The sequence below is a fragment of the Cajanus cajan genome, chromosome 11 (assembly GCF_000230855.2).
Source record: "Cajanus cajan strain Asha chromosome 11, NIPB_CcT2T_4, whole genome shotgun sequence".
Lineage (NCBI taxonomy): Eukaryota > Viridiplantae > Streptophyta > Magnoliopsida > Fabales > Fabaceae > Cajanus > Cajanus cajan.
The window spans coordinates 33,581,687-33,601,611 of record NC_138527.1 but is presented as its reverse complement, the minus strand read 5'-3'; the positions used below and the strand labels follow the sequence as shown (position 1 = coordinate 33,601,611).

Here is a 19,925-nt window from a genome sequence, read left to right as displayed (position 1 = left end):
TTTCCATCCAAGGTGGGAATGAGTAAATGTCGTGCTTTCAAGTCAGAGATGATGACTGCAATGGGTATGCTAGCTTTCTACGTGTCTGCTGCTGGGTTTGGAATTTGTCTCAGTCTCATTTTCCAAATTGTGAACCCAATGCACGTAGTCAAATTCTTCTCTTTCAGTCAGTTTCAAAATCTTGTACTTACATATGAGGCACATGTTATCGGTGCTTATAGATTTTATTAAATTTAGTGCCACTTTTTTATATAAAAAAATAGATTTTAATTCTTGTAAATTCAAAATTCTTAAAAAAAAATAATTTGTTGTTATATATCAATAGGGTAACACATTTAAACATTTTTTTTAGTTAATGTAATTCTCACCGAAAGCTAAATAAAAACTATGTTTAAATGTTTGATGAAATAATTATACAACGAATTTAAAATACATGTAAATAATAAATCATGCACAGACACTTAATAAAAATAAAATTTATTTCAGGGACTATTTTTTAACAAAATTTTTTCCGTATATATATATATATTTTGAACATTTGATCAAATAGTTAAAAGACACAGTTATTTATCAAGTATACATATCATGTTTATACATTTAGATACATAATTTCATATATTGTTTCAAAATAATCTCAACATTAGTATGTCTAAATGATAAGTTTGAAAATTGAGATCAACTTTAATTTTATTTAAAAATATAATTAATTATTTGAGTTATATATGCTAGTATATATTAAGATAGGAAATGTGGTCTTTATTGAAAACGAAGTTTGTCCAGTTCTCACATTGAAAATGATCCCTACTTTTTTTTTTTTTTCCTTTTCATTGCCCCGCTATTTTCTTTTTCTGGGATTTCAGGAAACTAGTTTTGACTTTTAATAATTAGTTCATAAAAGGATAATATTTAATATTCCGTTTTTATTTTGAGTAATACTCAATTGAATTTTTACTGCGAATCTTGGGAGCTGACAAGTTTTTTTGAACAAGTCATCACCTCTAGAATTATATTGCACATGCTGGGGACTTTGCCAATAATTGACTTATTAAATGCTGATCACACTTGATTAGGGAATATTCTTCAAAGGATTTCATATTAATTTATGGTACTTGGTTTTATGGCATACATCCAAATCAAATAGTTGACTTCTAAAAATTACCCTAGACCAACATTTTTCACCTCTGTCTCATCCAGAACAGAAAATCCAATTTTGGCACTCTGTGGACATTTCCCCTTTTGTGCATTCTCTATGTCTCTTTGACCAGACAACAAGGTCAATTGTACTACATTCTCAAACCCATAATTGAGACACAAAAAATTCAATTTGTATAAATATATCCATGTATACCCTCCTCAAATCCTTCGGAGAGTAATCTTTCTCTTTCGTCTCTTCTTTTATTTCATGGCTTAATTTCTATTATTTAAACAACAAAATGTTATGCTATTGATTAAGAGGATGAATATTATATATATATAAGAATTATTAATAGAAGGGTCCTTTCGTATTTATCTACAAATTACATATATTGCTGGCTCATCATTTGGTCAAAAGTCATGCTATATAAATAATTCCAAAGGACACTTGATACAAAATAAAATATCCATAACCTTCTTTTTAAGGGAAAAAAAAAGGAGCAAATTTATATTATGCTCATCATTCAATATCCCTATACACTATACATAGAGACATCAATAATGGTGCTTCTATTTTAAGCAGCACAACCATCTTTGTTGTGGATTTACAAGTTTTGCTTTTTTCCAACACTATCTGACCAGCCTTTTCATTCATATGGACTAGGGTTAGACTTACATACCAGTGAAGAAAGAAAGAAATCTTTAAATTAGACATCGACTTAGAAACTACATTAACTTTTTTCTAGTAAAGAAATTTTTTTTGGGAATGTTAAGGTTAACAAATTAAACAAAATCAACCACATATACTAACACTATATATGTGAACTAATTATATACATGTTATTAATTAACCACGTGCAGAACTTTCGTACAATGAAAATTGAAAACCACCTTGTTTTCCGTATGGTGTTTTTGTTTTTTTGTTTTTACTAAATATATCTAAAACATGGCACGTGTCACTTCTTTCTATAAAACTCTATTCCAAGAATTACGCCTTGTTGTTCTGTAAACTAGTGGGAGTTTGATCAGCTCTTTTCAGACCACATGCCCTCAAAAACAAAACTCTTATCTTTTTTCTTTTGATTTTTTATTTTTATTAAGCAAAAGTTCTGTTTGGTTTTATTATTTTATTTTAAAACACCCCATTGTTAATTATTAAAAGCTGAAATGACTATGGGTAGAGGAGAAGGTTGAGGTCCCCAACATGGTTGTGTGACACCACGTGACACCTCATGGTGCCAATACGTCTCTGTCCTACCAAACCACCTACAGAGACACAAACCATAGCCAAAGTATCCCTGATTAAGACTCCATTGAGCATTAAAAAATAATCACCTGTGTAATAATTTTTTAATCATCCAATTAAATTTATCTAATCCATCTCATTTTTTAAGTTTCTGTGCCCTGAGTTTTCATTTTTTTTTAGCTTCCACCTTTCGGCAATGTCCTCATGGTGTAGTTTTATACTTGTATAACCGTACAGTACTCTATTTGAATAACTCCCACCTTAAAAAAATCTTGTTGGAAATTTTAGCCACAATACATCATTATTTTTATAAATATATTGAAATTTAGTTTTATTATCATTTAACTTTTTATTTGTGTTTTTTATAATAGAAAATAACATCTCTGTCAAATATTATAAATTTATTAATATTGTCACATATATGTATTATATATATATATATATATATATATGTAAATCATAAATACATTTTATTAAAAATAATTATTATTATGAATAATAAAAATATTTAAAGATATAAAATACATTTGAATCATGAAAAAGTTATTTCTCAAGTATATATTCAAACCACTTTGAATATATAGTTATTTGTTTTATAAAATTAATTAAAGTTTAAATATCACCTATTATTTATCAAAAGTTTTTATTTTCATGTCTAATATGAATTTTGGAAAAATTTAGTATGATCTATTAGCCTATTTAAAAATTTATTTTATAGTAATAATATTAAATAAATTGATAAATTTAACTTTAAATAATTCAACAATTATATTTTTAAATACATGAGTGATATATTTTTAATTTGTATAAAAAAAATAGTTTACTTTATTATTATTAAAATTTAAAATTTAAAATAAAAATAAAAAACTAACTAAGGGGTAACTCATGCATACTCATGTTCATGTACACAAATGTACACTCACACACAAATTATAATGAAATAAGATAATATTATTAATTTTTGAAAAATATTTCTTATACCATATTTGAAGTTTTTTAAATAATTAATCTGAAGGCGAAAAAAATGAATAAATAAAGATGCGATTGCTATAATTTCTATTTTTCGATTTCTTGATTTCGTATGAGTAAGAAATGTAAAATGTTTAAGTGTAATGAAAATATAAAAAAATATTAATAATTTAATTTTCTAAATTAAAAATTTATTTATTTAATTATATTATTAATAATATCATATATATATATACATATATTATATTATATTATATAAATAAATAGACTAATTTATCAAATATAATAATTCTTTTCATAAATTGAAGTCCAACTATTTTTTTAAATGAATATTTTATAAAAATCTAAAGCTAACCTTTTTATTAAATATGTCATATGAACTTAAACTTTAAACATATCATAGCATGTATTTTTGTTTAAAACCTTGTTTGTTCTCATTCCTAAATACATGTATTAATCAATGTATTATAAAGAATTTGGAGAATAAAAATTTGCCACCTAATGATCAAAGGAAAGAGAGTATTGTAAAGATGGAATACTTTTTTAAAATATTATATATAATATAATTAGATTATGTTAATAGTATAATTTTTAATATTCTTATTTAAATATAAATTATAATTTATGATAAGATTATTATTTTTTTATTATTACTTTTAAAATAATATAAAAGATGGTTTTTAATTAGTTTGTAGTATAAAACTCTTTCTATTATCGTTGTCTCAAAATTAATCGGTCATCATTGTATTGTTTTATATTAAATAAATAACTACTAAATTATTATTATTTATTTTTTGATAACATACGTCACTAAAAATATCTTTCACTGTATACCTACTGTTACCAACTAGATTCCAATATAAAATTTTGGTTTAATGGATATGGTTTGATTGTTGTTGATTTTGTAACTCTTTTATTTTGCTTTTGGTAGATGAAAATTTAGAAAAAATAGGACGTGTCAACTTTTAAAATCAAATAAAAAATGTATCATTCACCAACAATAATATCTATAATTAATATTTTACAGAATATAAATTATTAAAAATGAAATTAAAATGTTTAGTGTAAACTCAATTTGATGCTACCAAATAATCAATTAAGCTAACTTTAATAATCTGTTTACAATGATTATGGGGAATAGTAGGTAGAATAAGGATGTACTAAACTTTCACAAAAACAAAAAGGTTGTTCGTATTTGTGACAAAGATGCACGATTGAGTTGTTTCTCAAATGGGTTATTCTCTTCCATGTTGTAGTTTAATTGGTTAAATAAAAAGTGTTTTTTATTTATTAAAATAATAAGGATACCTTAACCAATGAACCGGTGAGAATGTGACATACATAGCCCCTATAGAGGATCACAATGATTGATTCTTAGATTTTGGGACGTGAATGTGAATCTTTAAAAACAAGATTTGTTTTGTCTAATCAATAAAGTCCACTGTAGTAGGTAAATAGTTGTGATTTTCAAGTATATTTATAGGAGTTAGATATTTTAATTATGTCTGTAAAAGTTTTGTTGAAAAAGATGAAATTTATTTTAATGTTTTTACGTTTCAAAATAATTAATTTCTGAACACTAGAATATCTTAATATAAAAAAATGTTTTGGTTGCATTTCAAGAAAATTAGAGATTGACTGAGCGATATAACATTGCTTTGAGTGAAAAATGAATTTTAGGACTTATTTTCTGTCAATCTGCTTCATAATTAAGAAATTGTTTGGCGTACAACTATCCAATCAAAACCTAAGATATTTTGGTATCTTTCAGGCTTTTGGAGGAGAGTTTTGTTTGGACAACAGATTTCTATTGATTTTATAAAAAAAAAAATACAAATAGGATAAGCAATAAAGATTCTATCAAACCTTTACAATTATATAAATCCAACATAAATTTAAATAGAATGTCTTAACTGTACAAGACTCTTTTTTCCCTTTTATTTATCAAATTCGAACTCTATATTAAAAATTTTATAACAATCCACATATATTTTACTTAATCAATCTTTTGATTTATAAGACTTCTTTTATGTTACTAATTTATCATACAATAAATTATTAACTTTTATGATTATTACACATTATTACAACTTTTGTTAAAAAAATTAATATTATTCAAATAAAATTAATAAATAAAAATATTTATGCATCTAATATTAACACAATAATTTTATTAATATATTCATATTAAAGAATATAGTTTAATCCTTGGCTTAAATATATTGTGATTAAAGGTATTATTTTTTTTGGTAAAATTAAAAATATTATTTTATGAATTTTATTGTTAACAAGTGTCTGGAATAATACGTAAATCATTTTCATTGAAAACTAAAATAAAGTTATACAAAAAAGTGTACACATATTTTTTTAAAAAAATATTTTTTATTTCTTAACCAGTATATTGAAGACCCTGATTAACGTTTTTCTTATTTTATCATTAAGAAATTGACATAATAAAAAAAGTTATATATTTAAAAAAAAAACTATTAACAATAACATAATGCAATTGTCAACAGTTTTGTTTTACTATGGACGCACTGTATGACACCTAAGAACCTTAATCAATAATTCATGTGCCCATTAATGGTTGCATATTACAGGCACATGATCATTTCCTGATCCAATTTCTCCATTCATGTCACTTGTTTAGTTTCTAATCATTTCATTACTTTATTTATTTTTGTTTAGCATATTTTTATATGGATTGACGAAAACATGTCAATGATGAAGGTGGTGCTCCATTTTCCTTTCAATATAAACGGATAATATGGGCAAATGACCCTTTTAGATAAGAAAGAGATTAATAGTAATCTAAAACAAGGGCAAGGAAAAGCAACAGTGTGGGGTCTCATTGGCAAGCATACATAACATAATCTTTTTTCTAATTTTACCCTCTCTTTTTTTGTCTTATTTTATGGAAGTTGGTCCAAGTCAGTGAGTGAAATTCTCCCATGGCATTGACACTATTTTGGGTCATTTAACTTCCACAATCGTGGGTGCTTTGGAAATGGACACCTCCAAAGTGACCCTCTTAAAAACTCTCATGCTACTATTGCTTACCCATCATCTATGTTCTAGCTGGCTCCTTTCACTTTTGTAGCTACCAGCGATAAATGTGGCATCATAACTCCTCCTATCCAATTCCTCCTCTTTGGTCCCATCACAAAATCCAAATCCAACGCCTCTCAATTTTCTCACCCTTTCTTCTTTTTATTTTAATCACTTGAGAAAGGGTGTGGTCCCAAAGAGAAGGAGACACTATCGGAAGCTAGAAACATACCAAAAAGGAATTGGTATTTAAGTGAATTGGCAGTGTTGATGAGGCATTTTGGTCAATTGGGGAAGTTTCCAGAAACAGAATCTTTAGCCTTACGAAAATGCCCTTGGCCTGGTGAGTATATATCCGCAACCTGAGCTTACACGCAAAGCAGGGAAGCTTCGCCTTCGGACAGTCAATAATAACAGAGGTTTCGTGTGCCCATTGCCGCATTTATTGCGTGACGCTCACTTTAATTATTAAATAAAGACATTTTTTGTCACTTCCGCTATCCAATCCAATATCAAAAAATTAAAATATTTTTTTTAACCTTTTATTTTATTGTATTTTAACAATTTTTTTCATAATAGCTGAATGAAGCCAGATGAATTAGATAAGGTAGTAAGTCATTGGGTATAGAAGAAGTTGACATGGGTGAATAGTACGGAAGAAGTGTTTGTATTATCAGATTCAAGCTTCGTTTTCGCTGACTATGTGAAATTCTAATCATTAGGCCAACCTCCGTGTAACAAAAAGCTCAAACTGAAACATATCAGCCAATGAAACAGAGAGAGAAAGAGTATTCATCGCCAAAACCGGATACAGGAAAACCATTCAAACATGCGTGTTTCTTTTTCCTTTAAATCTATATTCTTTAGTTAATAAATGTTATTACTGATTAAAGAATATATTTAATTTTGACTATTTTTTTCTTCAATAAATACATTTGACCGGTTTTAAGGAGAATAATTAATCGAACTAATTTAAAAATAAAGAGAAATAAAATTATTTTTTTTAATGTAATTTTAACCTTTTTTTTTAAGACGTTAGAGAAAATTCAAAACATTTAAAGTATAATATTAAAATATTTTTATTTTCAAAATTCTAAGAGTCTAATTTTAGTATAAAAAAAGTGAAATTAACTTTTTGAAAATTTTATCTTCTTTTTGTAAACTAAACAAGAAATTAGTTAACCCAAGCGTGTGGTTCAGCGGTAGGGGTTGATCCACGCTTAAGCAAGGTCAGGGGTTCGAATCCTGCCTTGTGTATGCAGCCGCGTTAAATCTTGGGGCCAGCTATCCTACCATTTGAGGTGCCTCCAACGTAGCGAGGAGATTAGTCATTGCTGCCGGCGGTGGATACTCCAGGAACGAACAAAAAAAAAAACAAGAAATTAGTTAAATCTTTTTTTTTATTATCAAAATCTCTCTTCTTTCATTTTATTCAATTAATTAATCAAAATAAAATATTTAAGATATTATATTTAAAATGTTTTTAATTTTTTTTCCTGTTTCTACGAAGTTTTCTTAATATTGAAGTAATTTTAAAATTAGATTGGTAGCAAATTTACTTAGCTCTATTCATTTTCTTTTTCTCCCTATAAAATAATTGTTCCGGCCAAGGGATGGACTAGGGTTTCTGCCTAGGTCTAGCCTCAAAGCCAGAGCATTCAAAAGTGTAATCTCCTTTCTCAACTCTAGGGTTTTGAGTTTTATGGTACGTCGTTCATGGGCCTCTTGGGCCCCGAGCATAAAGGGATTTCCCTAACCGTTCTTATCTTGATGGCGCGAGGTTAAAGGGGATAAGTCTAGTCGGGTTCTTACCGACTGGGTCCGTGCAGGGGACCCAGTCGGGTTAATGCCGAGTAGTCTCCTTAGTCCTTTTAGGCGAGAGGAATCGAGTCCCCCAGGTCGAGTCGAGTCATGACCGACTAGGTCTATGCTGAGCCCTCGGTCGGGTTGGTGCCGAGTAGGCATGGTCGCCCCACTGCCGAATAGAGGTGCAGGTCAGATTTCGACCTGGACGGCACACTTGCCCTCCAGCCCTGAGCCGAGAAGGCGAAAGGGCTTGTGGCCTGATACGATAGTCGGGAAATACCCGAGAAGAAAACCTAATCGGATTTTAACCTGGACAATACACTTGCCTTCCAGCCTTGAGCCTGTAAGGCGAGAAGGCTTGTAACCGGGCGGCCTGGTCAGGTATTGTCCGAGCAGAAGGTCAAGTCGGATTTCGGCCTGGACGGTACAATAATCAAACAAAAAATTATAAAAATCTTTTTTCTCACCTCTAACCAGATATTTTGTGATAAAATATAAAAATATTTAATTAATATTTTAATGCTAGTCAAATGGATTTATTGCAAAAAAAAAAAATACTAGTCAAATATATTCAATATAAAGTATTAAATGATCTTTGATAACATTTATTATTTTTAACCCTTTTCTTCTCATTTACTTTAAATCAAACAATTTTTTATTTTAATTTTGTAATCTTTGAGAATTAAAATGACAATAATAAAATTTATAATTTATGGATATTGTCCAACTTCGAACTAATATTGGTTGACATAAGGATGACAAATAAATATATATCTATCTCGACTTTGATGGAGAATATTTGGTTTGACCAAACATGAATATAAGTACATATAACACCCGATTTATTGATTCGGGTACGAGGATAAGGATGAATATATACATACACATATTGGTACCTATACTCACTTTAAATTTTTATAAACTTAATTTATTTATATTATAACATTTGATATTTATGTAATGTTTATTCTATTTTAATTTTTTTCAATTGAAACTAAATTAATGTAATTATGTAATTACTACTCTATGTTATTTATTTTTGCTTTTTTTTTACAAAATAAATATTCAATTAATTTTTGGGAAAGTATAAGTATATTTAATACCCAACAGGGATAGGAATGGAACGTAAATTCCATATTTATCAAGTATGGGGAGGTGAGCATAGGATATGAAAACAAGGATGAAAATGGGGATATTGAAACCCATGCCTATCTTGTTACCATGCTTAGTTGACACTTTAATAAGTGGCAATGACTTGTGTCTTTTAATTAAGTTGTCCATGATTTAAGTTTTGACATTGAGAATGAAATAGATTATGTCAAGGATATAATACTCAACCTGTGTGCCTTTGTTAATGAATATTAGTCACTACTCTTGATGGTGAAAACTTTATACCAATATTATAATTAAAAGATTATTATTATTAGTGAAATCGAGACACTTTGTATCTTTATATTTTATTTAATAGAAGTATTTAAAAATTATTAATGTTTGTTAGATTAACTAGTATTGTGTTTAATACTCAAATTATGAGGTTTTGTGTCTATAAGAGTAATTAATTTTTTATATTACTTTTTATTATTTAAAATTTTAAGGGTAAAATCATATAAAAAATGTGTACAGCAAATCATACTATTGCTTTTATATATATCGGGACTAGTGAGGTAAGGACACTTGTGCCCTTATATTTCATTAAATAAAAATATTTATAATTTATCAACACTTATTAGATTAACTGGTGTTACATTTAGTTTTCAAATTTTAAAATTAAGTTTAGAGTATTGTGTTTATAAAGATAATTATTTTATATATTAATTTTATTATTTAATTTTTAAGACAAAATTATCTAAAAATACGTAGAATAAACCACACTATTACTATTACTTTTATATATGTTTATTTATTTATATATTATATTTATACCTATTATAAAGGGGATACCGGAGGCATTTAATTGTTTTTGATTCACTTTTTCGAGAATCCCCTTAAATGTAAAAAAAAAAACCTATATCCTCCCTAAATAACTAAACACAACTCTCTAATATTTTATCTGTCTATAATTATTAAAGGTTATCGATTCATCTAGTAAGTATGCAATAAAAATTATATAATAAATTATCATTAATTATTATTTTTATATATATTAAAAGGATCGAGACATTTTGTATCTGTATATTTTATTTTAAAAAAATATTTATAGATTATCAATGTTTATTCAATCAATTGGTGTTACGCTTAATTATCAAATTTTAAAATCTCAATTTAAGAGTTTTATATTTATAAAGATAATTATTTATAATATTAATTTTATTATTTAAAAATAAAAAATAAAGTAATCTAAAAGTATGTATATATGTTATTTATTTACATATTACATATTACATATTACATATTATATTATAGAGGTTATATAATAGATTATGATTGAGTAGTACTATTAGCACATTTGTGCAAATATATTGGTTTGTCCGTAACGAATTGAGTTTTTTAATTTACCAAAATAAATAAGAAAGTTCCAAATGGAATAGGCAATTTGCATGGACACAGGGAAGTTCTCGTGAGTGGTTGCTATTGTTGGGCCTGCTTTGATCTAGCGTGGGACACCTTGAGAACCCTGTTGTAACCGCCAGCTATATCCGTTCTGACCACCACCCCCACTCACCCACACCGCACCCTTATCCGCATGCCGCGTGTACCTCCTCCTCACAACAATGCGCCACGTGTCCCTCTCACTTGTCCCTTCCAATCACGCATCGCGGTAGTTCACTCACATTACCAAAGTCATTTCCTATGTGACCACTCACGCCCCGAACCACGCAAATCCCCAAAACACCCTCCCTCACCCGCCAACACAACTAAACCCAACCAGGACAAACTCGTCATTTCAACTCCAAAGGCTAACTAACTGGAAGGTAGGTGAGAATTATCGTGTACAAGTCGGCAGTTGAACAGAACAAGTACACATGCCCCTCAAGGTTTTTATTCTATACACTTCAGGTACTTTGGACGGTTACCAGTAAACGACCAAGAAAATCAACGGTTCGATGTCAAACTAGTGTACATAATTGACTCCAGTCTTATCGCACGTGATCATTCCTCCTTCTTGCCTCTTTCTTTAGCTCTGACTGCTGCAGGAGCCGGTCTGCATCGGTAACACCGTCAACTTAATTTACCAAATTACCCTCACCTGCTCTTCAATACCTTACCCGCCAATAAATAAATCCTACTTAACAGTAACGGTGATTCCGTCAATACACGGAACGGAGAAACTTTCAATCGCGTTTACACAGAAACGCGTTTTGGAATTTGGACGGCACGTTTGTTTTCGTTGAACCACCTAATAACAACCACCACCACTTCTTAAAGTTTCTTTAATTTATTTATTTGTAATCAAAATGAATAATTAAAGTATTTTTTTTTTATTCGGGTTTTCGGAACTAATAAAGTTATAATTATTTTAGAGTATAAAACTATAAATTATCCCTTCCTTACCCTTTTTCGGTTTTCTAAGCATTCGCTTCCTCTCTTTCCTCATCCACTATTTCTCTCCGTTTTCTGGCCCCTGCCGGAAAACCCCTTCCGTCCGCCGGAAAACCGCTTTCGTTTCGGCGACTTTTTTCCGCGTCTCCAGAGGAAGCTTATATCGGTCTTCTTATTGGTACGTTTGCATTCTCTCGCAAATTGCTGTTGCAGATTCTACGAGGCCTTGGATCTCTCCGAGACGCGGTTTCTGCGTTGTATTCGGCGTTCTTCGAGAATGTGGCGAGCCTGGTTGTCCTCTGAGGCTCTCTCTTAATCCGCAGCCTTCGGGATCGTGTTTTAGGGTTTGGATTTGGATTCTGTGTTTGGTAATTGTTTTCTGGCGATTCCTTGTTCTAGTTAACGAAGACGGAGGCCTACAGGGAGCGACTTCGTAATGAAATGGTAGGTCAATCGTGTTTTGTTCAGAGAATTTATTTTTTTTAGGCTTTTGTTTGGTTTTTGATGCGTTAATGATTGAAAATCTCTCGAAAATGTATATTCGTCTGTTAATCCTTCAGATCTCGGACATTGTTATAATTTTCAACGATTTTGATTCGATTTCTCTCGTTTTGTTTGCCTGAATGATGTTTTTTTTAAATCACGCCTCGTAATATGGTTTTTTGACTTTTTTCTCTCCTATTTGCCATTTCGTGTTTAGGCTTCAGAGAGTGGTATGCAATTGATGCTCTTAAGGGATGCGTAAAGGTGCATTTTGTGAGAGAGGCTGTTTTTTTTTTTTTTTTTTTCTCTTATGAGTAAACCATAGTTCTCTGAAAATTATTAAAAGAATAGGGGGGGAAAGGGAACATGTTTCTTCTCCTTTTCTTTTTCCTCCTGTTTCTGGAATAGGATTTTAGAAGATTTAGTTCAACCAAGGTTTAAAATAATTTCTAGGCCTGTCTTTTGTTTCCTTTTGTGTGTTGAAATTTATGTGATTAAAACTACCTTTTGTTTGATTGGTTTACATGCCAAGGTGGAAATAATGATGTTGAGAGGAGTAAACTATTCATATTTCAGCGCATGCATTTGTTGAATAATTCTGTAAGATCGTTTTTGTTGACTCTTTCGCTTTGTGCGTTGTTCTAAATTCGGATAAGTTTTTTTTGCCCTTTTTTTGCCCTTCTTAGTGGTTACTTTTAAGAATGAGGCGGTTTACGTTTGACTCAGAATGACTTCGTTCGTAAAATGTTCTCCACTGATTGACCCATTCAAATTTGTTTTGGCCCCTGTATTGCTCTTGGTTTGCTTGAGTTAGAACATTATTCTCTTCACTCCTTTGAACTACATTCTTTCCAGCTGCAGTGAGCTAACGCATCAGAAATGATGCTCTACGTTGATACCCCTTTGGTTCACTTGAATAATGACCAGGCAATGCTTTCAATGAACTTTTGCGCCTTAGCTCAAAATTCCATTTATGCGAACATAAATATACCATACGTGTCTGTTAATTGTAGATTGTTATCCATCTATTGAGTTTCACATTATTGCCTCTTAATTTTGTTTTCTCGAGTGTGTTTTACTTTATCCTTATATTTAAGTTAAATACATGCTAATCTGAGTTTGTAATGTTTGAAAACTCTACAGGTGGAAAGAAGAGTGACTTTGTCTAAAGAAGTTAGAAATGGGTTAGAATTTCTGAGGCGTAAAAGGCTTCAGCGTGCAAAATCTGTCACTTCCACCCAGACAAATATTGCTAACATGATGAACAGAAGTGGAGGAGATGCTTTAAGAGCTTCAACATCATGTGGCATGAGATTGCATGGTAATGCTGATGTCTTTTCCAAGCGCAAGGTGGATAAGTTTGATACAAATGACCTGGAATGGACTGATAAAATTCAAGATTGTCCTGTGTATTCTCCAACCAAGGAGGAATTTGAGGATCCTTTGATTTATTTGCAGAAGATAGCTCCAGAAGCTTCTAAATATGGTATGGAGTTTTGGTCTGTTGAATATTTTTTCTTTTACTTAGTATTTTCTTTAGGGTTTTGCGCTGATATTATCACATTAGTAAACCATGGCATTGACACACTCACAAGGTGACCAGGCTATCCTGTGCTTTGCCACTTCTTAAATCCAGCTTTTGAGTGTGTTGATCTGTAAAAGATAAAATCAAAATGATGAGGATAGAGTATCCTGCAAACTTCCATACCCATATGTTAAAAAATCTATAGCCTTAAATTTTGACCTATAGATAGATGGTCTGTGTATTACTTTAATAAAATTTAATCAACAAAGTTTTCCTATTTAGGAATTTCCTGATAAAATTGTGCTCTATGTAATTTGGTCTGTATACAAATTGTAGCTAGCATTTACTTGGTTGTTATATAAGATTAACTAAAAAATGGACATTCATTTTGTAGCTTAAAAACTTGAAAGAAAATTCTAAGCATTAGAAAAATCGTTTAATTAATGTTCTCATACCATGTCCAATTGTCAATTAACTTCTTGGTTATTATATTTGTATTTTCATGAAAGCTTTGGTGAATTAATGAAAGGATTATCATATTGAATATTTTGAATTTGAATGTAAAATTTGTAGATTCAACGTAATAAAAGTAGCCTCCTTTCATGTTATATATTTTTCATTATTTCTTTCTATTGTGGTGAAGGGATAGATGAAACCAGTAAATGATATGTTGTGATCTAACTGTTTTCCATTTGAATCTGTGATAAATTACAGGTATTTGCAAGATTATATCTCCTTTGAGTGCTTCAGTACCTGCTGGTGTTGTTTTAATGAAGGAGAAAGCAGGATTCAAGTTTACAACTAGAGTGCAGCCGCTTCGCCTTGCTGAATGGGATACTGAAGACAAAGTCACATTCTTTATGAGCGGAAGGTCAGTTCCCTGCTATTTATGTTAATATTTGTAATATATAATATGTAATTTTAATTATATTATTACCTTGTCTGATTAATATTTTAATTATAATCAGAACTTATACATTTCGCGATTTTGAGAAAATGGCAAACAAGGTATTTGCACAAAGATATTGCAGTGCTGGAAGTCTTCCTGCCACATACTTGGAAAAAGAGTTTTGGCATGAAATTAGCTGTGGGAAGATGGAATCTGTTGAATATGCGTGTGATGTTGATGGAAGTGCCTTTTCATCTTCTCCCACTGACCAGCTTGGGACCAGCAAATGGAATTTGAAGGTGTTAATTTTATTAGTGTCAATCTTTTAGTTTTGTCCATTACTTTGCATTTCCTTTTCTTTATTTATAGAAGAGGTGTGACAGAGATATGCTTTTTGCTTTTTCTTTAGTGTTATAGTTAACTTATTCATCAGTTCCTTCTCTATGATCATAGAAACTTTCAAGGTTGTCCAAATCAATTTTACGGCTCTTGGAAACATCAATTCCGGTATAACAATTTCTTATGTTGGTCAAAGTCATATTTTGTACTATACCATGTACATGACTTAATAGAGTTTTATTTCAGGGAGTTACGGAACCCATGCTATACATTGGAATGCTGTTTAGTATGTTCGCTTGGCATGTGGAAGATCATTATTTGTACAGGTAATGTTACTTATTTTTGGAATAAAATTTGAATAACATTATTGCAAGTGAAGACTTCCCCCTTTAGATGTTTATTTATTGATATTAGTATTAATATATATTACATTGTTATGACAGCATTAACTATCACCATTGTGGGGCATCAAAAACATGGTACGGTATTCCAGGTCATGCAGCTTTGGATTTTGAAAGGGTGGTGAGAGAACATGTGTACACTAATGATATTTTGTCAAGTGATGGGGAAGATGGAGCCTTTGATGTTCTCCTGGGGAAAACAACACTATTTCCACCAAATATTTTATTGGAGCATGAAGTTCCTGTCTACAAGGCTGTTCAAAAGCCAGGGGAGTTTGTAATAACCTTCCCTAGGGCATATCATGCTGGCTTCAGTCATGGTTAGATTTGCTCATTTCAATAAATCAGTTCCAGGATTATATCTCACTTCCTGCTCCCATCGTTACTGCATGTGAAATAAAAAAAACTAATCTTCCATATCTTGGTTAAAATTCTAGGTTTCAACTGTGGAGAAGCAGTGAATTTTGCCATTGGTGACTGGTTTCCTTTAGGAGCTATTGCTAGCAGAAGATATGCTCTTCTTAACAGGCTTCCTTTACTGCCCCATGAAGAACTTCTATGCAAAGAAGCAATGCTTCTTCATACATGCTTGGAACTTGAAGATTCAGACCTTCCCTCTTCAGACTTGTTTTCGCAAAATAGCATTAAGGTTTCATTTGCTAACTTGATGCGTTTCCAGCATTGTGCTCGGTGGTTCTTGATGAAATCAAGGTCATGTATAGGCGTCTCTGCTCATAACCATGGCACCATTCTCTGTAGCCTATGCAAACGTGATTGTTACATAGCTTACGTTGACTGCAACTGTCACATGCATCCTGTATGCCTACGTCATGGTAAGCTTTGCTTATTGCTATTTATCACATTGTTGTGAGCTTGATTATTTTTGGTTGTCAGATGTTTGTTTGATCCCTTGCCTTGCTTAATATTATTTACCATGCCTAGTAATAACATCAATGGCCAATTGCTGCTTCAATATCTATAATATGGCATTATAATGGGAAAAATATTATCTTGATTCATGGTAAGCTTTGCTTATCGCTATTCATTAACATGTTATGAGCTTGATTTTGCTTAGATGCCAAGTGTTTGTTTGATCCCTTGCTTTACTTAATATTATTTACCAAGTTACCATGTATAGTAATCACATCAATGGCCAATTGCTTCAATATCTATATGGGAAAAATATTATTTTGATTCTTGACTATTCAATAAATATATGGATACAATGGATTCTTTACTTGATTGTTTTTTATGTATGTTTGATTTTGACTATATTATATTCTATTTTTTAAAGCCTTTAAATTTTTAAAATTCAGATGTTGATTCTCTTGACTTCATCTGTGGGGGCAAGCATACACTTTATTTGAGGGAGGATATTATGGATATGGAAACTGCAGCCAAGATGTTTGAGCAGGAAGATGAAATATTGGATGAGATAAGTGACCAAAACATGTATGCATATCCTTTGTCAAATATGTTTCAGAGAGCCAAGGCACATGGATACACACCTTATTGTGAGCTAAAACTTGATTCTGTAATTGAATTTTATACAACTCCAGAGCACTCAACAAATAATCAAGAGTGCAGTACGCAAAGTCAATCTGGCTTGGGACATTGCTCTGAAAATCATAAACCAGTGGTGTCTGAGGTTTCCTTTTCTTCTGCCACATCCACTCTTTGCTCTCTTTCAGAATCTCTTGAGAGCTTTTCTGCTCCCAAAAATGTAAGTCATTTGAATATATATATATATATATATATATATATATTATATAATTTTTTTTTAAAATTATTTCATTGCATATTATTGATTGTGATTTGAGCAGCTATTATTGATTCTGCAACTAAATCTGTCTATTATTCATTTGGCTGGCAGGCTGAGGGGCACACTAACATCAATTTAGGTATCATTGATTTTGAAATGTGTGGTGAAAGAATATCCAACAATGCATGTGAATCTTCATTATCCCCTGCTGTGTTTCATGAAAGCTCAGTTAAACCGCAGGGTGAGTTTCAGAGATTTGATACAAAACCCGTTGTGGACGAGAGTGATGATTCTGATTCAGAGATATTTAGGGTAAAACGCCCTTCTTCTCTGAAAGCAGAGAGGAGAAATATGAATGATGCTAACATGTCTTCAAAGCATACTGAGCAGCAGGTATTGTCAAATATTTACTTCATATAATCAGTTCATCATTCACTTCACTTGTATATAATGGCTATTGTATCTCTGAGCGTTTCAACTTACGTTCCCAATATTTCCTTTTTTCCTAAATTGATCATAAAATTAAGCTCTATCAATGCATGGACCGTGATGATACTGTAATGTATATAAGCAGGGATTTAAACGATTGAAGAAAATCCTTCCTGAAGGAAAGAGCGGGCAAGGGCAACCAATGGATTTGAGCAGAAGCAATGAATCAAGTTACAAATACAGTCATAAGGGTCATGTTGAAATATCCTCGAGGGACAAATTTGCAAGGGGTAATGGCAATCCCATTTCTGTAAGATATAAGAAGTTAAGCAACGAGGAGCAACGGAGAGATAGGTTGCAGCAGAGTTCTAGGGAAGCGGCTTCCAGTGAGATTGGGGCAAAGCGCCTTAAGGTCCGAGGCCCTTCATTTTTAGGTTTAGAGAGCAGATCGAATTGATTTGATGTTTCAAGTTGGCTGGCTCGAAATGATTGTGAAACGCCATCGAGAGTCTGACTTTGCTAACTTCATTTAGCTAATGGGCTTTCTAACAATACAGTAATTCCAAATGATTGATTGGGGGAGGAAGCAGCGGCAAGATATTAACGTATTATTAGGATATGAATATGAATTTACATTCTTTGTGCAGGCCTTACATTTGGGCACTCTGCACGGGTGGTGGTGATCCCTTGGGTTCTCGGGCCGAGGTGTTTTTCCAACTTTGGTTGGTGAACCTGACCTGCAAAGTTAGGACTTAGAAATCGGTTTCCATGTACATTTCTTTTCTTTTCACCAGTCGTTTATAGGTCTTTCTCAGGAACGTGGGTCTTTCCATTGTTTTCTCATTTAATTCTATCAGCTGCTGCCCCTTTTCATGTTAATCCATTCTTTTTGTAGCAATAGGTCCTTTGTACCTAGAACTACTTGAATAAAGTTCAAGGAAATTTCTCATTTTCTCTCGATTTCTTCCTTCACCCATTATTTGTTGTTCTCCTCAAATTTGTTGCCAAGGACAGTTGGTCGTTTGTAAGATCAAATTTGGTGATAAGTTGATACTCCATTCTTTTCACCCTTTTTTTTAATTCTTCAAGTTACAAAATTTATATTAACATAGATAATTTCCACACGTTAAATTATGACGTATGAATCCAGGGACAAATTTACCCTAGAGGGGTTTTGAGTAGTTGCCTCCACAAGAATTTTAATTTTTCTCTATATAATATATACACATAACTACAAATTGTTTCCATAATTTGAAAAAAATCTATAATACGAATATTGTCCCCACAAATTTATATATGCATATGCGAGTATTGTCCCACAGCTTCATTTGTAGATTTTGTCATTGTATGAAACCCAAGTCCAAGTTCCATTACTATTCTCCTCGACGGTGCTTAGTTGCACTAGTATTAAAATCTCTTGATAGATTATGTTTTAATTTTGATGCCCTTTTAACGATCATCGTGTGGTATACTAGTATTCAACATTTAATGTTTGTCTCGAAATTAGTTGCAACACTTATTGCTATATATGTATATTGATATGATTTATGTTAGTTATTGATTACAAACATTTGCATATGTATCCGCCGTAAGAGTTGATACTCCAGGGAAAAAAGATGCATTGTAATCTAACCTAGCAGGTATAGAATCACAGACTAGATATTTACTCACGCTAGTGTTACATTATTTTTTTCTTCATAAGCACTGTATGAAGCAAAATCTATTTCTTTTACAATCATAGGTATTACGATATTGAAATATAACTAGTATATTAGGGAGAAAGAAATTATCTGCCTTAAAACTCTAGGCGTTGGATTGTTTTTTCTTTTTTAGTGAGGACTAGTTCCTTAGCCCGCGGATAAGAATTGTTTATATTCAAAGTTACTAAGAGTTTAGTTTCAATTGTACAATGATTTAATAAGTAACACTTGTAAAGGAAAATATGATAACCAGTTAGGATTCCATCTACCTACTATCATGGTGATTTAAGACACGAAGCCAAAACCATTTAAAACATAGAATAAGTGGATCCATCGTGGTACAATTTGGAGTAACACGCGCGCAAGTTTGTTATAGGCTTTTTTTGCTAATCTAGATATTTGCAGCTTCAACGAAACAAAATTATGGAGTTTGCTTAGAGATCTCAACTTGGTATAGGAGACAATAAAAATAAAAAATTAAAAAAATTATTTTTTTATAAATTAAAATTAATTTATATATAAATTAAAAAATATATTTTAGAAACACTAATTACCTCGTGTTTTAACTTATTGGGAAATTTATTTTATTTTCTAAAAAAAAAATTTGAAAAATTTATCGGATCATGCCCTAACTAGGAAACGAAGTTTTGGTTGAAATGAACTGAGTGTCTTCGATAAGCCTTCTTATATCATCATTGTTATGCTATGCCATTA

The 19,925-nt window shown here is 31.1% G+C and overlaps 1 protein-coding gene across 3 annotated transcripts; it reads left to right on the top strand.

Annotated features, from left to right (window-relative positions):
- Nucleotides 1-11,686: 11,686 nt before the first annotated feature.
- On the top strand, nt 11,687-18,471 carry LOC109800220 (Transcription factor jumonji (jmj) family protein / zinc finger (C5HC2 type) family protein). Of its 3 annotated transcripts, none has more exons than XM_020360972.3 (11): nt 11,687-12,127; nt 13,310-13,652; nt 14,406-14,562; nt 14,660-14,879; nt 15,034-15,087; nt 15,166-15,245; nt 15,363-15,640; nt 15,758-16,153; nt 16,637-17,043; nt 17,194-17,475; nt 17,657-18,471. In XM_020360972.3, exons 1-11 carry the CDS (start codon nt 12,125-12,127, stop codon nt 17,966-17,968), a joined length of 2,532 nt encoding a protein of 843 aa, XP_020216561.1. In that variant the 5' UTR covers nt 11,687-12,124; the 3' UTR covers nt 17,969-18,471. The 3 variants fall into 3 exon arrangements, with proteins under 3 accessions (XP_020216561.1, XP_082922334.1, XP_029127532.1); XM_083066208.1 differs by lacking the exon at nt 11,687-12,127 and adding an exon at nt 12,410-12,430; XM_029271699.2 differs by lacking the exon at nt 11,687-12,127 and adding an exon at nt 12,777-13,093.
- The last annotated feature ends 1,454 nt before the right edge of the window (nt 18,472-19,925 follow it).